The sequence below is a fragment of the Leucopleurus acutus genome, assembly GCF_964270905.1.
Source record: "Leucopleurus acutus genome assembly, chromosome: 11".
Taxonomy (NCBI): Eukaryota; Metazoa; Chordata; class Mammalia; order Artiodactyla; family Delphinidae; genus Leucopleurus; species Leucopleurus acutus.
This window is the reverse complement of record NC_139152.1, coordinates 39,817,490-39,839,670: the sequence shown is the minus strand read 5'-3', so window position 1 is coordinate 39,839,670 and position 22,181 is coordinate 39,817,490. Positions and strand designations below refer to the sequence as shown.

General features: G+C 45.3%; 2 protein-coding genes across 2 annotated transcripts; one reads left to right on the top strand and one right to left on the bottom strand.

Moving 5' to 3' along the window:
- Nucleotides 1-5,755: 5,755 nt before the first annotated feature.
- On the top strand, nt 5,756-10,703 carry ZNF641 (zinc finger protein 641). The gene is made up of 5 exons (XM_082850329.1): nt 5,756-5,960; nt 6,584-6,675; nt 7,858-7,987; nt 8,786-8,899; nt 9,774-10,703. The coding sequence occupies exons 1-5, from the start codon at nt 5,777-5,779 to the stop codon at nt 10,526-10,528; spliced, it is 1,275 nt and encodes a 424-aa protein (XP_082706455.1). The 5' UTR covers nt 5,756-5,776; the 3' UTR covers nt 10,529-10,703.
- Nucleotides 10,704-21,115: 10,412 nt separating this feature from the next.
- Nucleotides 21,116-21,931, bottom strand: H1-7 (H1.7 linker histone; the record flags this gene model as incomplete). Its single annotated transcript, XM_082849494.1, has 1 exon — nt 21,116-21,931. The coding sequence occupies one exon, from the start codon at nt 21,929-21,931 to the stop codon at nt 21,116-21,118; it is 816 nt and encodes a 271-aa protein (XP_082705620.1).
- Nucleotides 21,932-22,181: the final 250 nt, after the last annotated feature.

Genomic DNA, 22,181 nt, shown 5'->3' with positions numbered 1-22,181 from the left:
TTTACTTCTTTGCTCCTAGTGCAAAGTATATTCCTCTACTTCAGCATTTGTCACATTTTATTGCAAATATTTGTTGACATGTGTTTCCACAGACTGAGTTCTTGAATCCACAGACAGACAATTCCTTTGGGACCTCTGACTTCCAGGATTTAGTTACAGTGCCTGGCACATAGCAAAAAATAAATATATATTAAAGGAATGTTTGTCACCTATGACCTTAAGTGAGTCACTTATTTTTTAAGTCTATAAAATAAAATTGTACAGAATTGTTCAGATGATGACGTAATGAATGTGATTTGTAGATTATAAACAGATTCTAACAGTAATCTGTTTATTCTGTTTTGTAGGCCCTTTCTCATCTTTTCCAGTCAAATCTGTCTAATGCTTCAACGTAGCTTTGTCCAGTAGAAATAAAATGTAAGTGGCAAATATAAACACCTTAGTACCCATAATTTTAAAAGTTGAAAGAAAGAATCAACATTGTGAAAATGACTCTACTACCCAAAGCAATCTACAAATTCAATGCAATCCCTATCAAACTACCACCGTCATTTTTCACAGAACTAGAACAAAAAATTTCACAATTTGTATGGAAACACAAAAGACCCCGAATAGACAAAACAATCTTGAGAACGAAAAACAGAGCTGGAGGAATCAGGCTCCCTGACTTCAGACTATACTACAAAGCTACAATAATCAAGACAGTAATGGTACTGGCATAAAAACAGAAAGATAGATCAATAGAACAGAATAGAAAGCCCAGAGATAAACCCACGCACATATGGTCACCTTATCTTTGATAAAGGAGGCAGGAATGTACAGTGGAGAAAGGACAGCCTCTTCAATAAGTGGTGCTGGGAAAACTGGACAGGTACATGTAAAAGTATGAGACTACCCAATAAAGATGTTTAAAAAAAAAAGTATGAGATTAGATCACTCCCTAACACCATACACAAAAATAAGCTCAAAATGGATTAAAGACCTAAATGTAAGGCCAGAAACTATCAAACTCTTAGAGGAAAACATAGGCAGAACACTCTATGACATAAATCACAGCAAGATCCTTTTTGACCCACCTCCTCCTACAGAAATGGAAATAAAAACAAAAATAAACAAATGGGACCTAATGAAACGTAAAAGCTTTTGCACAGCAAAGGAAACCATAAACAAGACCAAAAGACAGCCCTCAGAATGGGAGAAAATATTTGCAAATGAAGCAGCTGACAAAGGATTAATTTCCAAAATTTACAAGCAGCTCATGCAGCTCAATAACAAAAAAACAAACAACCCAATCCAAAAATGGGCAGAATACCTAAATAGACATTTCTCCAAAGAAGATATACAGACTGCCAACAAACACATGAAAGAATGCTCAACATCATTAATCATTAGGGAAATGCAAATCAAAACTACAATGAGATATCTCACACCAGTCAGAATGGCCATCATCAAAAAATCTAGAAACAATAAATGCTGGATAGGTGTGGAGAAAAGGGAACACTTCTGCACTGCTGGTGGGAATGTGAATTGATACAACCACTATGGAGAACAGTATGGAGGTTCCTTAAAAAGCTACAAATAGAACTACCATATGACCCAGCAATCCCACTACTGGGCATATACCCTGAGAAAACCATAATTCGAAAAGAGTCATGTACCAAAATGTTCATTGCAGCTCTATTTACAATAGCCCAGAGATGGAAACAACCTAAGTGCCCATCATCGGATGAATGGATAAAGAAGATGTGGCACATGTATACAATGGAATATTACTCAGCCATAAAAAGAAACGAAATCGAGCTATTTGTAATGAGGTGGATAGACCTAGAGTCTGTCACACAGAGTGAAGTAAGTCAGAAAGAGAAAGACAAATACCGTATGTTAACACATATATATGGAATTTAAGAAAAAAAATGTCATGAAAAACCTAGGGGTAAGACAGGAATAAAGACACAGACGTACTGGAGAACGGACTTGAGGATATGGGGAGGTGGAAGGGTGAGCTGTGACAAAGCGCGAGAGAGGCATGGACATATATACAGTACCAAACGTAAGGTAGATAGCTAGTGGGAAGCAGCCGCATAGCACAGGGATATCAGCTCGGTGCTTTGTGACTGCCTGGAGGGGTGGGATAGGGAGGGTGGGAGGGAGGGAGATGCAAGAGGGAAGAGATATGGGAACATATGTATATGTATAACTGATTCACTTTGTTATAAAGCAGAAATTAACACACCATTGTAAAGCAATTATACCCCAATAAAGATGTTAAAAAAATAAAGTATTAAAAAGTTGAAAGAAGTAGGTGAAGTGAATATCAACAATACATTTTAGCCGAACATATTTAAAATATTGCTTATTAGCTATTGTACATTTTGTTAATTAAGTCTTCTAAATCTGGTGTGTATGTTACAACACACCTCAATCCGGAGGCTGGTGGCTCCCGCAAATTGGACAATGCAGGCGCAAGGCCGACTTCAGACACACGTCTTGGTGAAGTCAACCTCGTTCAGAATTAGTGACTCCTCCTCAACGCTCTCTCCAGCCCCTTATCATCACCCTGGCTATCCTGAAACCTAGAAGGTGAGCTCCTTGAGGAATTCCAGACCGTTGTCTCGAGAAATCTCTCTCACATCGATCGTTGGCAGGTGAGGATAGGTTGTTAAATGTCGAGGTAATTAATGAACCTGTGTGCAAATGACCCCACGGGAGGCCGCGTGGCCGGGACGGAAGATGGTCAGTCAGGGAGAGGGCGGGGTCGAGCCGCCAAGGTCGGTCGGGATCCTGGCGCCTGGGCCCACAGCGTCCAGGGGCGGCGGGCGCCGAGATGCGGGTCCGGGCCGCCTGGGGGCCCTGGAGGCGCAGCCCGTCCCCCGCCCCGGCCCCCACGCCCCTCGGCGCCGCCGCGGCCGCCGAGCCCCGGAAGCGGGCGGGGATTTCCTGTGCCCGCCCCGCCCGCGCCCGCTGGGCCGCCGTCTCCGCCTGTCGCTGGCTCCGCGGCGGCCGCCGGCTCCGAGGAAGCGAGGGCAGAGGGGAGGGGCAGGCGGCGGCCGGGAGGGAGGCACCGGGCCACAGGCCAAGACGACCGGGGTGAGTGGGGCCGGGCGGAGGGAGTCGCGGCTGGAGGGAGGGACGCCTGGCTTCCCGGGGCGGTGAGTGGGGGCCGGTCACCCGTGGGGGCGGGGAGGAGGGTCGTCGCGGCCTCTGGGTCGCTGCCATTCTGGGGGGGGGGGGGGTCGGCCACACTGACACTCTGTGATCGCCCCTCCCGTCTCCCCGTCCCCCCATCGTCGCTGTCAGGCCCCGCGGGTTCCCACCGCTGTCACCGCTCGCAGGTTACCCCGCGGCTCCTTTTTCTTCACTTGCTCATGCCCCAGTTCACGAGAAACCTGTTTTCTGACCTCACTTCCCCTGTTCCAGCTCTGCCTCTCTCGGGTTCTCTGAAATCTGACCCTCTCCAGGGGCACTGTGACAAGGAGGGCAGAAGCAACCTTACTCTGGAGCGGGCGCCCGTCCCGCCCACGCCCCGCCCGGGACAGGGGCCAGGCTTCTCTGACAGCGCGACTGTCCCTGTGTCCTTGGACTACTCATTTCGGTAGCATGGCCCTTTCTCTATCCAACAACACTTGCTGCAGAAACCAACTTCTGCAGGTGCTATGCCCCCCAGATATGTGAGGAAAAGGGGGAAGTGAAAGTCTTAGAACCCCGACTCCAGTAGGCCTGGGATCATCCTGGAGCCGGGAGAAACCAGGTTAGGGCTGACACCTTAACTGCCCAGATGCTGGCTCTGAGAGAGCAAATATTTTAGCAAATGCAGTTTGAGGACAAGTACCTGCCCCCTCCTTTGCTGATATTTCTACTAGCACTTCCACAGGTTTTCTGTCAGTGGTCTGGAGAGGCTCACATCTGGCCTGTGAAAGAGGCTTCCTATCAAGGGACTCTGCTGCTGGAGAGATGGAGAAGTGGGTCTCAGAGGTGTCCAGATATTTACCTAGAGGTAAAGTCCTGAAGGAGGACTTTCAAACGGAGCTAGAGAATGAGGAAGACATCTGGTGAAGAGAGGGAATCCATGCTTTACATGTTAAAAGTTAAGTGAATACAGGAGCTGGAATTCAGAGGAAAAAGCTAAAATGGAACTTTCCCTTTATTGCTTTATTGGGAATTGTCCTTTCTCATGAGAAGTCTCTGGAAAGGAAACCTTGTAAGCTGGGAATCAGTCCAGGATGCTCCCATGAGGCCCTGAGACATCTCTGGACTTCTGAGATGAAAGGGAAATTTGTTCCCTTCCTGTGCATTGAGCTTAGAGTTCCCACCTACCTCTTTTGTCGAAGACAAATAGGCAAGAAAATAAACAACTTGACAGTTGTCATTACCAATCCTGGGCTCCTGGATTCTTGCAAATGTTTTTGGATGGATATGAGTGAGCCAGAACAGTTACCAAGGTTCTGACCTGTTTTTGGAAGACTTTCACTGGCTCTGACTGCTTGGGCATTGAGTAAGAATCACAAAAATATGACGTTGCCAAGCAAAAAGGGACTCTTCACAGTCTCATAGACTATTTCCCTGCTGTAAGGCAGGGAGACCGCTATCACAACACAACCTGTCCTGCTCCTAAGATGTCCAGAGCAAAAAGCCTTCAACCAGGTCCTATGCACTGCAGGATTATTAGGAATTTTTTTTTAATCTAACCTAAATCTCTTCTCTTGCAATCAAGAGATCTACATACAGATAGAAAACATCTCTTTTTATTCATTGGCAGCATCATTCATCAGCCTTCTTCCCTAGTCGAGAGAAGACTATGTCCACTGTTTTGAACTTTCCCCCAGTGTACATATTTCCCATCCCTTTCTTCACTTTTGTTTCTTCTGATGGAACACACTCTGGCTTGACCATACGCTTCTTTAAAATTGAGTACATTTTTATAATGAGATCTGACTGGTTCTATCCTGTGTCTCAGGTTCTTTCCTGTGTCTTAAATCACAGGGCTGTTAATTCACCCCAGGGTCATGTTAGCAGCACCTGCTTCCCCTTTTCTACCTAGTCCAAACCCTTTCTTTTTTTCTTTTCCCAATCAGACATTAGCTCCTCACTGACCAACAGTTTCTCTTATCTTTTAGGGTTGCTTTAGAGTCTTATACTTGCTTTCCAAGTTATTGATCTTTCTACCATATTTACTACCAGTTCTCATTTTCTGCAACAGAGTGACAAGTTATATGTCTGTTTGTTGAGGCTTGTCCTAAGTAAGGCACCATTTGGTACAGCCTCATAAAAAATACACCCTTTGACTAGGATTTCTACCTATAGTAATCATTTCATTCTAAACTAACTGATGAGAATGGGATTTGTGGCAGAAAATCTTATGTGTAATTACATCTGTTTTTGTTGAGTGCAAGTCTGTTTGCATCCTGTCCTGCATATTTCCAGATTGCTTACATTCAGTGGTTGAAATTTCCAGTTAAGTATTTTCAGTTGTTGAAATTAATTGATAGCTTTTGAATTTCCAGGATTGTTCTTTTTTTTTAAAATGAAGTTCTTCCAGCCCCAAAATAACCATTTGTGACTTTGCTATGTAGCACCTGCTCTTTTCTGGCTCAGCTTCAATTGATTGGAACACATCAAGCTTTTAAAGTTCATCTTTCATCAAGCTCCTCCTATCCAGTGTCATCTTTTATCCCTGGGCTGTTCTCCATAACTCCCTTAGGAATATCACCCCTTTCCATTTTCATGGGCATAACTGATACGAATTTGTTCCAGGTCACAATTTGGGTTTGTAGCAAAGATGCTTTCAGAACAGACTGCAGCCCTGGGGACAGGATGGGAGTCAATGAGTGTTCAGCTGGATGGAGCAGAGCCCCAGGTGGAAAGGGGAAGCCAGGAAGAGGGGCCATGGAGGACAGCACCAGGGCCACTGGAGCACCTGTGCTGTGACCTTGAAGAGGAGCCACAGTCGCTTCAGGAGAAGTGTGAGAGCCCGGAGGGGGTGTGTGTGGGAAGCACAGTGCAGAGAATAGTCTTCTAATCTCTGTTGAAAAAGTAGAGTTAAAAATCCCCAAATCGCCATGGACTGACTGCACAGCATAGTCAGTACCAGGACTAGGTCACAGAAATATAAGGAACTTCTGGGCTCTGGTCACAGAAATACTAATATAATGAACACCTGGATTCTGCAAACCATGTAACTGGGCTTCTCCCATTTCTTGCATAATCACTCCCTCCACATGCTACATGGTTAGTGGTAACAAATATGGGAGACAAAGGAAGTGACAGAAACACTGACTGCTGTTGGAAAACACACTCAGTAAAATGCACTTTACAAGATGAAAATTACATTCAAATAATATAAATTCAAACCACAGCTAGTCGACTAGAAATGGATGAGATAAATATTCTAAACAACCACTCAGTACCCTTTCAGGATATTTTGAGGGAGGGTCTTTTCTACTACATTTATGCATTGGAGTCTTACCAATGGGTATAAATATAGGAAAAAAAAAGTGACCCTTAAGCGCCTCTAAAATAGGGCCCAGGCTCTAATTGGGAAAGGATGGATGCTCCATGTCTAATGGTTCCTCTCTCCCCTCACCAGCTCAGTCGGCTCCCTGGGTTCCTGCCATTCCCCAGGAAGGGAGCACTGGAGATTGGGAGATGGCAGCTGCACTTCTTGCAGCTGGATCACAGGTGGGCTGTGTTCTTCCTTTGGCCTCTCTCAGGGTTTTCTCAACGCTGCCTTTCTACAGCCTTTGCATCATTCCATTGATTTGTCATTTCACATGACCACTAATGGTACGTCCATTTTATGTCTGAACAGATTCTGTCCCTTTCCAAGGGGCTCATAATACCCTTTTAAAAAATGAATGGAGGCATGATGAGAAGAAGGGAATTCCTAGAGGTTAGGTGTTTTTTTTTTTTAATGGATGGCTGTGCTATCCACAGGGGGAATTTAAGAATAATTCATTAATGTCCTTTAAGAAATAAATCTGGAAATATTAGGAGAAGAGGACCTGAAGGAAGCTTAGAAGAACATAAAGTAGACAGGATTGGGTGGATGATAGAGCATTTATGGAAAAGAATAGAAGATAGATGTAAAAAGGGGCAGAGCCAGAGAGAGAAAACAGGTTTAGATCCAGAAGGCAAGGGGAGAGCCATGGGAAGACAGTAATAATAGTAGTAGTAGTATCCATACTCCCAAAGTGCTTACCATGCTTGCTGTTCTCTGAGTGCTTTATGTATATTAACTCATTTTACCCTGAGAGAAACTCAGTTGTCCCCATTTTACAGATGAGAAAATTGGACAGGAAAAGATTAAGGCACTTGTGTAAGGTCATACTGCTAATAAGTGGCAGAGCTAGGAGTCATTTGGCTCCAGAATCTGGGCTCCTAACTGCCACACTATGCTGCCTTAAAAGATAAGGATATGGCATAATAGGGGAAGGGGGCAAGAAAGAATATTTTCTCTATATTCTTTTGTGCTGACAGGAAAGGAAAGGTCAAGTGGAGCAAGGAGGAGCTAGGACACAATTTCTACAAGGAAAAGAATAAGGCCGGTGAGAAGAGACTGGGCAGACACCTGTAACTAAACAGAGGGACCAAAGAGTTTGTGGTGCCTCCAACTTCTCATGGTCCCAATTTGGGAAAATCCTCTACAGCCGTTTTCCTCACTCATTCACAGACCATTACCTTTACCCCTTTCCTCATTTCCTCTTCACCAAAACCATGTGCCCTGCCCAGGGACCTCTGGGCAGTTCTTTTTCTAGACACTCTCTTGCCCTCTCCCCTCTACTACTACCTCAGCCTTTTATACTGAGAACCCATTTCCCTTAAGGAACAGCTGCTGACAGATGATGCTACATTTTGTTTCAGGGCCTGGTAACCATCAAGGATGTGTCACTGTGTTTCTCTCAGGAGGAGTGGCGGAGCCTGGACCCTTCTCAGACAGACTTTTATGGAGAATACGTCATGCAGGAAAACTGTGGGATAGTAGTCTCTCTAAGTAAGCATGACCTTCCCCAGCCACTAAATGACTGTACTCTGGGAGAATGGAGTCGTCTGCTCCAGGGCTGTTGGAGAGCGTCTATTTGGGGTTCTTTTCTAGGCAGAGAATCTGTCTAAGCTTCCACTAGAGAAAGAATGCTAGAGTTAATTCAAAGGGAATGGAAGTAAAGTGTCATAATTTTAAAAACAACAAAATGATGTGAATTATTAGAGAAGAGAACTTTAGGCTCTTCTTGGTTGGGAATTGGGAGGTTCTTTCAAAGCAGAGAGAAGGACATCTAAGAGATGGAACTGAGTCCTTGGAAACTCAGAAACCACCTAGGGAAAGATGGGAGTGTAGGTGGTGAGACAGCTGCAGTAGGGCTAATTAAGTGAAGTTATGACCAGAAAAGACGGTGGGACTGGAAGTATTTGAAATTTGAGTGGAAGAGAGTACTCATTGGGAAGAAAGTATGATTTTCTGAAAGAAAGAAGAGGGACTGAACAGAAACGGGAGGGGGCAAGAGGGAAAGGCTTGTATCTGGCCTTCTGTCTTTTCATTTTTTAATATTTCTCTACTGATGTGGTCGCGCTGTGTCTTAGCTGCGGCACACGGGATCTAGTTCCCTGACCAGGGATCGAACCCGGGCCCCCTGCCTTGGGAGCATGGAGTCTTAACCGCTGTACCACCAGGGAAGTCCCCTGGCCTTTCTTTTATCTATAGAGTTCCAGGGAATAATCTAGGAAACAGCTTTTTTCAGAAATGAGAATTACGGTTGAACTTAGTGACATCTCTGTTTTCCTTTCCCATGGGCAGGATTTCCAATCCCCAAACTGGACATGCTTTCTCAACTAGAAGGAGGGGAAGAGCAATGGGTTCCTGACCCCCAGGACTTAGAAGAGAGGGACATTCTGAAGGTCACATATACAGGTAATGACGTAGAATACACTCAGCCACGGCCTTCACCCCTTTTGGAGTTTCATCATTACACGTCCCTCTAACCCCTCCTCTGCCTCAGAGAGTTACAGTACTGAAAGGTTTAGAGATCTTTTTCTTCAAAAGCAAGACGGTGTAACACAGTGGTTTAGAGGGCAGGCTCTGGAGCTAAACTTTGTGGATCTGAATCCGGGACCATACCTGTGGAACCTTGGAAAAGTAATTAACTTATCTTTGGGTTCCTCATCTATAAATTATCGTGAGATTTAAATATGTAACCATAGTAGAACAGTACCAGCCACATAATAAGCACTCAGTAAATGTTAATTATTGTTGTTGTTCAACCTGCCACCCATTGTGGAAATGCCTTCCACAATGTCTCTAGTGCTGACAGGTGGTCACCCAGCCAGTGATGATTGTAGCATGTTTCTTAACTCTCTCCATCTATGCTTAGGCAGGAAGATGGTGATTAATAGTTTTTTTTTAAGTGCTAAATAAATAACAGTAATAAATAAGTAACAACAATAGCATAGACCATTTACTAGTGCTTACTATATGCAGGTACTATCCTATCTGTCTTATAACATCTATCTTATAATGATTCCCATTTTACAGAAGAAGAAATGAAAGCCTACAGAAGTTAAGTGGGAAAGCTGAGATTCAAAATTGGGTATCTGTCTCCTAAGCCTAGGCTTTTAACCTCTGTACCTCTTGCACTGTCTTATACAACATTAAAATCTGTTCTCTCAGCCTTTATGGGGTGAGGTTTAGGCCCTAATAGGCATCATACAACCTCACCTCTGACTCAGGTCCTGGGGTACTCCCTTGTGACTCCCCTCTTGGGGTCGGTATTTTCCCTTCTCCACAGGAGATGGAAGTGAGCACGAAGGGGATACCCCTGAACTAGAAGCAGAACCTCCCAGAATGTTATCTAGTGTGTCTGAAGATACCGTTCTCTGGAACCCAGAGCAGGATGAGAGCTGGGATTCCATGCCCAGGAGCTCCAGAGGCATGCTCCTTGGCCCACCATTTCTTCAGGAAGATAGCTTCTCAAACCTTCTGTGTAGCACAGAAATGGATTCCCTGTTAAGACCGCACACATGCCCCCAGTGTGGGAAACAGTTTGTGTGGGGCTCCCACCTTGCCAGGCACCAGCAAACACACACTGGGGAGAGGCCCTACAGCTGCCTCAAGTGTGAGAAGAGCTTTGGGAGAAGACATCACCTGATCCGACACCAGAAAACCCACCTACATGACAAACCCAGCAAGTGCTCTGAGTGTGGCAAGAATTTCCGATGCAACTCCCATCTGGCCAGCCACCAGAGAGTACATGCAGAAGGCAAGTCCTGCAAGGGCCAAGAGGTTGGAGAGAGCCCTGGGGCTCGGAAGCGGCAGCGCGCTCCCCCAGTGCCGAAGTGCCACGTGTGCACTGAGTGTGGGAAGAGCTTTGGCCGACGGCACCACCTGGTGAGACACTGGCTGACGCACACCGGGGAGAAGCCCTTCCAGTGCCCGCGCTGTGAGAAGAGCTTCGGCCGTAAACATCACCTGGACAGGCACCTGCTGACCCACCAGGGACAGAGTCCCCGGAGCAGCTGGGACAGAGGGACATCTGTCTTTTAAAATCTGTTTCTGTTGCAGCTGTGGTCACATCTTTCAACCGGTGCTACCAGGAGTCTCTGCCAGAGGTGACCCTCTCCTGCACCCCCGTGGCCAGAGTCATGAGTCCCAGTCCATCCCTAGAAAGATGAGGTTCCAGCATTGGCCAGAGTATTTCTCACCAGTTCTATGAGATGCCACATAAAGTAGAGTTCTTTGGGCAAAACTTTTGGGAAACAGTGCCTACTGCATGGGCTGATATTCAGCCTGAGCCCATTCTCCAGGGTACAGTGGTACCAGCAGTTTTTGGCTAAGGCCCAAACTGCTTGGATTGGTTGGTTGGAGCTTATGCCATACCAGTCGTTAAATATTTTGAGTATCACCCTTCCGTAACATAACTATTCTCTCTCTCTCTCTTTCTCTTTCTCTCTTTCCCTCTCTCTCTCTCTCTCTCTCTCTCTCTCTATATATATATATATATATATATATATATATCTATATCTAACTATCTATCTATATATATATATATATATACACACATATATATATATGAAGAGAAAGACCATATTGGCATATTAAAGGCTCTGAAAATTTATGCAGTAGAGCAAATGGTTAAGCCTCTTTTAATGCAGTGTTTCCTAAATTTATTTGACTTCAGTATCCTTTTTATCTCACATCCCACAGAACTGGTGACTCCATGAAACATACTGGTGAACACTGGGTTAGAGAGTAACGAGGAAACAGGAAAGAGAGAGTGATCAGGCACCCAGAGCCCCCTTTTTTATCCAGATGAAAGCTGAGGGGCCGACCTCATTCTTGTGTGGGCCCATCATCCTTACACCGATCATCTGAACATACATCCACACCTCTCACCCAACCTGCTGAAAAACAGAAACAATAACCTTCTCACCCCTATTCCTGCTCCCTTCACCCTGCGTATACATATATCCAGCTGAGAGACCACACTACAGTGCTAAGAGATGGACCTTATACCCCCAAGTAACCCAGGCCCACACAGAAGAAAAATACTTTATCCCCTTGAACAGACCCCTTTCCTCTTGACAGTGTCTTTATGTGTCTGTGTATCTGTGTGCAGGGTCTTTGAAGAGAGCATGCAAAGTGCAAACTGTATAAGCTAGATTTTCTAGGGGCTGTGTTCTGGGGATGAGGGTAGTGGGGATTGTAAGGATTTTTTGTTTTGTTTCAAGATAGTAAGTAAGCTGAGTGATCAAGGGAGCCCTAGTGGAAAGGGTTAAGTTGTGGGAGTTGAGATATAAAGCCTTCCCCAGTATCACTGAGATCAAGACAACTGTGGATATTTAAGTCTAGGTCTGAATCTCTGGGCCACAGATTCTTTTTGCCAAAGTGGAGAGAGAAAGAGACATCCTCAGTGAGGTGAGCTGTTTCTTAATTGATTTTAAGCAAGGTACATATAGAAGCTTTGTGCTTAGTGGATTTTTTGGTCTTGTTTGAAGTGCTGGGAAATTAAGGCAGGAGTCACAGTGCCTGCAGGTTGTTATCGTCACTCTTGTTTGACCCTGACTGCCTCATCAAGGGGGCAGAGTTATTCTTGTGGATCTCATTCCCCTAAACAGAACTTTACGGGAAATGGCTGTGGCTTAGCTATTCAGCTGATGCAGGGTAATGAGCTTTCTGGTTGATTTTCCTCCCAATTCTGGAAAGGTGTCTGCACTAAGACTCTTAACTCCAGAACTTGCATAAGTATTCTAGCATCCATTAGTTGATGAGTTGGTCATTGTTTCTCTTTGTTGATGATGTGTTAATACCAATCTTATCATTTAAAAATTACCTTGTATGTAAGAGCAGTTTGGGGTTAGGGAGGGAGAAAAGCAAAGAGGATGGAAGTGGGATATTTTCTCTTTAATGCTTAGATTCCGGTTTTTCCTTAACACACGTTTCTCAACCACAGTTGGTGGAATTAACCAGAGAGGCAAGAGGAAGTTAGCTGCAACAGTCTAGTTTAATGACTGTTCCACTTGCTTAGGAAAAACTGGGTGAATCATAGCTCCTTAGAGTCCTGGGCCCAAATGGAGCCAAAAATAGGGTCATTTTGCTCACTGGGCTTCTTAGAGTGGATATGCCTTGAGCAACCCAGCCCCTACCTCCCTTCTACTCAGAGCAGCCTTCCCTCTTTGCCCAGAATGTACTTCTCTTGCTTATGTTCCTATGAATAGAGCAAAATGGCCAGCCCTTTGTAAGGCATCCTTGTCCCAGGTCCTCAGAGACAGGAGCATTTTAGGATCAGTATTAGGAGATGCCCCAGGGCACAGGAAGATATTGGGTTCCACTGGCAAAACTGGACTATGCCATTTCTTTTACCCTCCCACTATGCCTCATTCATTACAAATCAGCTCTTTGTGAGCAATGGCTCAGTACCTGTTTTGGATCCCAGGCCCTTTTGAGAATCTGATAAAAACCAGAAACTCACTTTTGAGGAAAAAAAGATCTTAGTAATTCACTTAGTTTTGCATACACATTTAACAGGTTCAGAGCTCATCCACGGATTCACTAAATAGGGGTCACAGAAAGGGAGTCACCCTGACCCAATATGGTCATTATATATTTGTGTCAAGAATTACAAGGCAAGGATCACTGAACATTTTAAGGACTAAGATACCAGAGGCAATAGGATATAAGGAGTGTCTAGTCTTTAATGACTTGAAGGGTAGTGCTTACATTCTACTCTATGTTTTTTAAAAAATTCATATGACGTGCTGACAAATCCAGCTCCTCACGAACCTTGTTTTAAAGACTTGTATGAGGTGACTGTCCGTACCATCGGATCATGCCTCTTAACGACCAGGTGTTAACCTCCAGCCTTTGATCTGTTTTAGTAATTGTAAGGTGAGACAGTGAAGCCCCCAAAGTGTAGGTGCACTCATAGCACCCAACTGCAAGGCAGCATGGCGCCTAAGGGCATCCTGCGGAAGGGGCATCCCTTTAGGTCGTTTCTGCTGTACTGCTGTCCTCTCTACCTCCGTCCAACACCACTTCCCTTGGACGAAAAATAAAATAAGCAACAGCCATCAGCTGGGCAAAGAGATTTGAGTGGTTTTTCCCACAGGGAACACTCCCATCTTCCTCCCAACTGCCTCTGCCACATGTCTACCCTATCCTATCCCCTTTAAATAAAAAATATCTCCGTGTTCTCTCTGAGCAAAATGTAAAATAGGGAAGTCCATCTTTAGGGACCTGTCACCTTTTTCCCTCTGTGTGGTGCCTCTACCCTATTCAGAGCCCAAGTATCCTTGCCTTTCCACCCCATCAGAGTATCTCTGCAAAGAATCCCTTACAATGGAGATTGTAACCAAAGGGTTAGCTTTCTCAGAGCTATCTACGTTTTAAACTGTAGTTCTGATGGTGGAAGTGGAAAAGGGAAAAGATTTTCCCTTGTTAAAGTGATGTTACGCCTTCAGGGAGCAAAGGGGTGATGACTGGGGACAAAATCCTCCCTTTTCCAGCACTCCTACAGTCAAACCACTGTTTCCTATTTCCATCAAGGGCAAGGTGAGCCCTGACTCAGAACCAGAGGTTCCAGAAGACAAGTTCTTTCCACCTCTATTCAGTTGAGTACACTGGATGGGGGTGAGTGGGGTTGGGCAACAACGGAAAAGTGAAATCTATTCCCTTAGGCCCCTTAGAGATCCTGAGATGGCAAAGTTTACTTCTATTCCTCACAGTGCTGTACTAGGCCATGGATCTCAAAATGCAATCTTCGGACCAGAAGCATCAATATCACCTGAAACTTGTCTTAGAAATGCAAATTCTCACCCTGGACAAACTGAATCAGAAACTTTGGGGATGGAACCCAGGAATCGGTCTTTTAACATGCCTTTTAACCAGGGTATCTGATGTAGGCTGAAGTTTAAGAACCACTGGCTAGGAGATTCAAATTCCATTTTAATCAGTGGTTCCTCACCGTCTTCAAATAGGGAGAGATGGAATCTTCACACCCCTGTTCTCAGATTTATTTTCTGCAAAATCCTAGGCTAGTTGCTCCTCAGTTCAATTCCTCTCGAGTCCCAAGTTATTCCCCCACCCTTAAGTCAGTGAAAGAACTGGGTTCGTCAGCAATTTCAGAAACTGTGGTGGGGTAACTACCAAGCTGTTGTAATTGGTTGGGGCTGGAGCTTCTTAAATGGGTATTGAGAATTCATGGGTCTAGAAATCTGAAAAGACCAAAAGGAGCAGACACCTCAAAGAAGGTAAATCCAATGTAAAACTGAAAAATCCAAAGAAATGGTCCTCCTTTGTTAGATATCTGGTCCTTTTTCAGGCCTAATAAGTTGCCCTGGAGGTAGGCGGGGTGGGCATTTAGCACAAAGGTAGAGAGTAAGGCCATCTGTCCCAAGCCCCTAAGGACCCACGTATTCCTACCCCGCAATTGCACTGGAGACCAATAAGGGGCCATGCAGAGGATTCCTAACCATGATTTGGCCAACCCAAATCATGGGCAAGGGCAGCAGGAGTATTAGAGATCCCCCAGGACATAAGAGGAAACCAGGGTCATTTAGTAAGATATGACACAAGCAAGATTTGAACCTAGACTCTGTTTACTAGGTAGAGGATGTAACCAATTAAGCCATGGTACCTATGTCAAAACTGCTTCCTCCTGCTTTGAAGATTCTGTCCAGTTCAGGCTACAGGAAGGGATCTGTCTTGCAGGCCCTGGCCCTGATACCTCCTCCACCCCCTCTCCTAGACATACCCATGAAGATAGTTGCAAACCTGCCACCTCTGTGGGGCTCTGCAACGTCAGAAGGTTAGCGTGAACCCAGGTTTCTTTGGGGGAGGCAATCAACCCCTGTCTCCTAAGGCAGAGAAGGGTGGCTACAGCTTTCTTCAATTCCAGGCCTCAGGCTCTCCCTCTCTCCTTTCCTGCCACAGCCTCCATCCAGTAAGCAGAGCTCTTCCTCCACTCTTCACTCCCACTTCTGTTTTTCAGTTGGTTTGGTTTGGTTTGGCTTTCTGTTTTGTTTTGCCTGGGGAATGCCACACCTTTCCAAGGGTATTTGTTCTTCCCAATTCCTCTCCTTCTTCCATTATAGTTTCTCACTTCACGTTTCTAGCCAATTCCATTCCATCGTGAGCCCACTTGCTACCTGTCCCTCTGCCTATTGTCGCGTTTCTTTTCTGTCATCTTCAAGCCTAAGTAGAGTCCATTGCTCCTATTTCCCACTTTCTTCCCTCAGATTCTTGGCTTGGCTGTAGCATCTCAGCTGCCATCTCCCCACTCTACCTCTCTCTCTCATACACATCTCCGCACATCTGGACTTGGCCAAGGTTGCCTGTACTGCCAAATCCAGGCTCTTTACTCCCTCCCTACAGGCTCTTCTTCCCTTGATGAAGTTTCCATTTTTTGCGTGCTTACTACGTCCCAGGCACTGGCTGTCCCAGGCCTGGGAGACTGAGTATGGTGATGGCCCCTGTACTTAGCATGTTCCTCAGCCAACCCCTCCACTGCCACCACTTTCCTGCCACACCTCAGGACACTGTGCGCCAAGGGACCCTCTTCCAGGCAACTCTGGGGGTGTATGCCCACTGGCCATCCAGCCCAACAGCCTAGTGCCTGCCAGATTTCTAGCTATTGTCTGACTTGGTTCCCTCTGATGGACAGTGAACTTCCCATTGATTACCCAACCAGGGACCTTCATCTGTATCTTTAGAGATCTATAATACAGTATGATCCCTGTCAGTTGAATAAAGGATGTATTGGCTGTGTCGCTGACTTCCTTTCTCCATCCTCTCCTCTCCCTTCGATTCTCAGCTCTTCTCGCCTGATAAAAAGGCTGCAGCAGAGTGGGAAACACCAGATGGCTCCAGGGGGAGTCACGCAGCCATGCAGGAGCCCCCTCGCTGCCCCTCCCAAAACACACACCTCAAGATACCACAAGTTAGGTCTCCCCACCTCCCTCCTAGTGTCTTGGCTCCCAGATGTCACTCCCATCAGCTAGGGAGGCAACCCATTCTGGAGCCTCAGGGAGCAGAGTGCTGAGCAGGCCGGGCCAAGGGTGAGCTGAGTGAGGGCCTAGCACATGAATTTAAGGACGCCTTCCAGCTCAGGGTCGTTTAAGGGCTGATCCACTCTTGAGAGACCCTTAGAGTGCTGAGCCTGAGTCTGGAGCCTGAGGTGGTGGTGGTGACTGAACTGACCCCCTAGACAAATTTGCAATTATTGGAGGTTTGGGGGGAGCCAGAGGAAACCTGCACAGATGGGGTTAGACAGGAACTGGGTCCACCAGATGCATTCAGCTTTGAGCGTGAAGAGGATGGGCATCTGGTAGAGGGTATCAAGAGGACAGGGTAAGAAACAGTGTGGGGAAGAAACATGGAAACCTGGCCTGGGTAAAACCACTAGCCTGTGACCCACTGACATGGCCTCTCACCCATGGAGCTTCACTGGGGTGGGGAGAGGGAATCACTTTGCAGGCATTAGGTGCAGCCCAAAGGCTTTGCTCTTCTTCATGGGAGTTGCCTTCAAGAGCTTCAGTCCTACTGCTTAGGGGGTGATCTGCCTCTGCAGCTTTCTTAACACCAGCCAGGCTGTTTTGCTACCTGCCTCGTACTGCATATGTTTCATTATTTTCTTGCGTTCACTCTTACTTCCCCCCCCCCAGGCACTTGGAGTAAAACGTTTGACATGTCTGATCTTTCCCCTAACCAAAAAGGGGAAGAGGGAAGGAACTGACAGAGGGAGGAGAAACACAACTGTGATTGTTCATTGATGGGCCTGTTCTCTCAGCCAGTTGCAGTGGTCGACTGAAATCCTGACTTCCTTCTACTTACTCTCCTATCAGTGTCTTTCCTAGCATTGACAGGACTTATGCTGACACTCCGTCAGTCTTCAGTTCCTCTCTTCCAAATTCTTTGGCTTTTTTAAAGTCCTTTCCAGCATGGTGTCCATCAATTAATTCCCCAAGCAACCTGTCTTCCTGTCCTTGCTAGGCCCTTAGATTTTGGCTGGATCTGCAGCCCAACCAGACAGCCTTGCCATGTTAGAAGTCCTCAGAGGAGAAAGAAGAATAGGAGAAATCTATTGCTTTGAGACCACTGACAAATGGAAATATTTTCATATTCTGAAAACACACTCCCCCCAATGTGTTGGAGAACACTTTTCCCTACAAGAAACCGCTAAATTATTAAAACACTCAAGTGTATAAATGAATTCTAAACTTCTGACCTTTCCCTACATAAAAAAAGATGTAGAGCTAATGAGTAGATGGTGAGGCCCCACTCAACATCTATAACTGCAGTGAAGAGAGCACTGGATTTGCAGTTAAAAGTCAATTTCTAAATTGTACATTTTCTAAACATTAGCTTTTTAATTTAAAATCTAAGAGATTGTAGTGAAGTAAAATGAAATAGTGCATGCGAAAGTATAAACCACCTTATAAACGAAAAAGCTATAACTGACAATTATGTGGAAATTTCTACCTTCTTTTTGAACAAGTTACAATTTATACGAATCTGAAAATGTGTTAAATGAAACACATTTCTATGTGTTTCCTACAATTCCCATCACCTTCCCTCACAATAGAGAACCACTTAGATTTTTTGTGTGTAATCTTCCAGAGTTTCTTTATACAATTGCAAAGAGATATGTTTTCCTTCATTTTACACAAAAGGTAGTCTGTATACTCAATGTCTTGAATTTTTTCCACTTAATTTATCTTGGGAGCTTGTCATAACAATACATAGAGAATCTCCCCCTTTTTGTAGCTGTATGCTGTTTCACTGTATTGAAGGTTCACAGTTTAACCAGTCCCCTAGTGATATTTCCATTAATATCATTTAGTGCAATGCTGCAGTAAATACCTTGGACATAAGTCTTTTCACAAATGCATTAATATCTAAAAGGTAAATTCCTAAAAGTGGTTCCACTGGGTCAAAGGACATCTGAATTTGTAATTCTGAAAGCCAAATTTCTTCCACTGGGGTCATGGAGATTTACACTCCTACTAGCATTGTATGTGAGTGCCTGTTTCCCCACAGCCTCACCAATGGAGTAGGTTCTTAAACATTTTAGATTAAAAATGCTGTCTTATTGTTTTAATGTGCATTTCCTTATGAGTAAAGTTACACTTTTTTCATATATATATATATATATTTTTTTTTTTTTTTTTTTGTGGTATACGCGGGCCTCTCACTGTTGTGCCCTCTCCCGTTGCGGAGCATAGGCTCCGGACGCGCAGGCTCAGCGGCCATGGCTCACGGGCCCAGCGGCTCGGCGGCACGTGGGATCCTCCCAGACCGGGGCATGAACCCGCGTCCCCTGCATCGGCAGGCAGACTCTCAACCACTGCGCCACCAGGGAAGCCCACTTTTTTCACATTTTTAAAGGCCATTTGTATTTTTTTTCAACAACTATTGAATATTTGATGCTAGAGGACATTACAACTCTAAGGTCCAACAATTTTCTGATCATCGTTACACTAGGCAGTTGAGATAAAAGAAGAGCAAAGAATTGATGTCAGGGATGTCCTATTTGCTCTGACCAAGGTTAAATACCCGAATATGCCACTAGAATGTGAGCACTGAAAAGTGGGGATTATGTTTTATCCATCTTTAGTCCCAGCAAAGGGTTTAGAATCTTGCAGACACTTAGTCATTTGTGAACAACAGGGATGAGATGAGTTATTCTTAGGAATTTCTTCCACAGAAGTATGGTCTAGATAATCTGGATAGCCTACCTATGAGTTAAGGTCATTTCTCATATTTCATCAGAACCACCCTAAAGCTTATAAATGAAAAATAATCTGAAATGACCATTGTTAGCTATGTAAGTTATATAAGTCTGGCACTTAATAAATTTGATAAGTTTACTGAGTGAATGAAGTTTGCTTAAATGAAGAAATCATCATAATACAAACAGAAGCATGAAGATTCTTAGGAAATCTAGAAAACAAATTGTTGTCAGTGTCCTTCCCATCCTAACTTAGGGGAAAAGGATTTCTAATTCCAGACCATCTTGTTCTTTAGGTAAAAACATCCTGGGACTATGAAGGAGCAATACATCTGGCTATCATAAGAGCATTTGATTAATTTTGTTCTGTGTTCAATAGACAATGTTTCTCATTACCTCTTTTCAGGTGTCTATTTTCTGACCGTTTGCTTCATTCTGCCACTCACAGACAATTCAAGTGCACAATAAACCTAACTACAGCAGGGGCAGATTTCAAAGTTCAAATCATCTATTGATGAGATACACTGCAAGCATTTTGCTGTTACACTGTATAGGCTTAAAGCAGTGATTCCCATTTAAGGGTGTGAGAGTGAATATCAGCATCACTTAAGTCTGTTTGTTTTAAATACAAATCCTGTTCCCCCTTGTAGAAGATATCAGACTTTCCTGGGGAAAGACTGGTCAGGTATACTCTAAAAAAACACTGATGTTTACTTCCCTAGGCATCATTTCTGTGTCCTGTCATGGCCTATGGCCTGAGAACTACTCTCGCACTGTGCTTAAGCCCTGCTTTCAGAACCCAAAGAAATCGTACATTTGCTCCAATTTGGTATATAATGCTTAGTACATGTTGTTTTTTTAAGAAAAGCAAAGACCTAGCTATTCACTATTTAGCCTTCTCCGTCTTATATTTCTGATATGCATTCTGTATATCTTAATAGTTTCCTCTCTAGGAGCTATTACTTTCCCAGTTGATAATTCCCTTAATGCATTTTGTCAATCAAAGCATATACCATGATGTCTAAGTCCCTCTTATCATTTTGCTGACACTTAATATCACCTAAAATAATCCTAGTCCAATTCCAACTTTTTTTTACAGAGAAGGAAACCAAGACCATGAATGATTAAGTGAATAACTCAGCTAAGGTCAGAGTGGCAGAACTCTTGACTAGAATCCTGGTCTCATTAAGTACTGATCCAGTGTAGTTTTCTGCTGTAGCACATTATCACTCCATCACAAATTAGTTATACTCATATTTAACTCTCTGTGATAAGCACCTACCATGTGTCAAGCCTTGTGCTAGCTTTCACACACACTGTTACTTAACTAAGGATTAACATATGAGACATATTTTCTAAGTTAAAACAATTATCAAATCAGGGCAAAAACTACCAACCCATTACAATCAATTTTGGGAGAAGGGATTTTTTCCTAAAAGGAATTTCAGGTAAGAACACTTTGGATCAGTGGGACCACTTAGCCTAAAGGCTGTCTATTCTTCTCTTGCCCCAGTGATGCCCACACTTCTCTCCTTATATGCCCATCCCCCCAGAACTCAATATGTATTTGCTAGGGTATCTAACATTAATTCAACACTTCGTCTAATCCCATGAAGTTGCTGGCTTTCTTCTACCTGTTTTCTTTCCTTCTGAAAGGCGTCTTCTTGGCTCCTGCAACAGGAACCGAATCTCAACTCCTTTTTCTCTCTTCACCCGTCAAGCTTCTGCTACAGGTCTCACCTCAATACCCACCCTTTCCCTTCCAGGTGCGGCAGAGAGGAAACAGACACAATGTGGTGGAAAGGTCTTGTAAATAGTTTTGCCCATTTCAGTGAGTATGGAGCTGCTCTCATTGGAGCCTGCGGGGAAAGGCATCTGTGCCCGGAGGAAGGGAAGTTGCTCCCGCACTATGGATTCCTGGCTGCATTCTGAGGACCTTCAGATTTAATGGAAGTCTTTGTGCGAGCAGCCCTTGGGTCACGAGTCCTCCCCCGCCTATTCGAAGCCCTGTCGGTTTTAACGGAGGTTGGCTTCTGGATGGTACATTTCACCGGCTTCTCCGGGGCCTGTTTCTTTGCTTCCCTGGGCTTCGAGCGTGGCCTCTTCTTGTCTGGGGTCCTGGGCCTGATGTCTTCCTTCTCGGTCCGTCCTCTCCCCTCGTCCACTGCCTTGGCCCTCCCTTCCTCCTTGGCTCTGGAACTCACCGGTTCCCTGGCCCTTGGCCTTAGCCTCCTCATCCTCATGTCTGCCCTCAAGCTCTGTCTCCACACTTCCTGGGCCTTCTTGGCCGCCCTGCGTCTCCCGCAGCGCCTGCGTGGGCTCCGCGTCCAGAGAAGGGTTCTCCTGGGCGACCGGACACCCTCCTCCAAACTCTGGCGTCCCGGCTTTCTCTTCGACTTCATAATCTTCCAGACCCTGAAGCAGCCGGCGGCGTCGCTGCCGCTGACCCGGAGGAGGGTGCCCTTCACACGAGACCCGGACCCTTCGTGCAAGTGGTGGCCGCAGTTCCTGCTCACTCTGTAGCCGGCATTTCTGAGCTCCTTTTTGAGAGCTGCCAGAGTCAGCCCTTTGTGTGCAGCGATGGCTTGGAGCAACAGCTGGGACACTTTGAGCACGGAGAGCGGGCCCCGCCTCGGCGGTCCCCCGAGGACGTTTTCCGTGGTCTGCTGGGTTTTAACGTCAGCACCTTGGGATTCGCCCATGGTCTCGGCCCCCTCAGCCATGGCCCCGCTCCCACTTCCGCGGGGCCGCTGGCTTTGGACCTCACTCACCAAGGTGTGAGCTAAGGCTGAGGCTGGCTGGGCCACGTCACAAAGGCAGGTACGTCACGTCCTAGTAAGAGGGCGGCAGATTCCAACCAGGTAGCGGGTCTTTCTCACTTTGAATAGCCAACCAGACGCCACTTCCTTCTAGGTCTAAACCAATCCGGATTTTCAGAGCCTATGCAGACCTAAAGAATCACCTTCATAATGT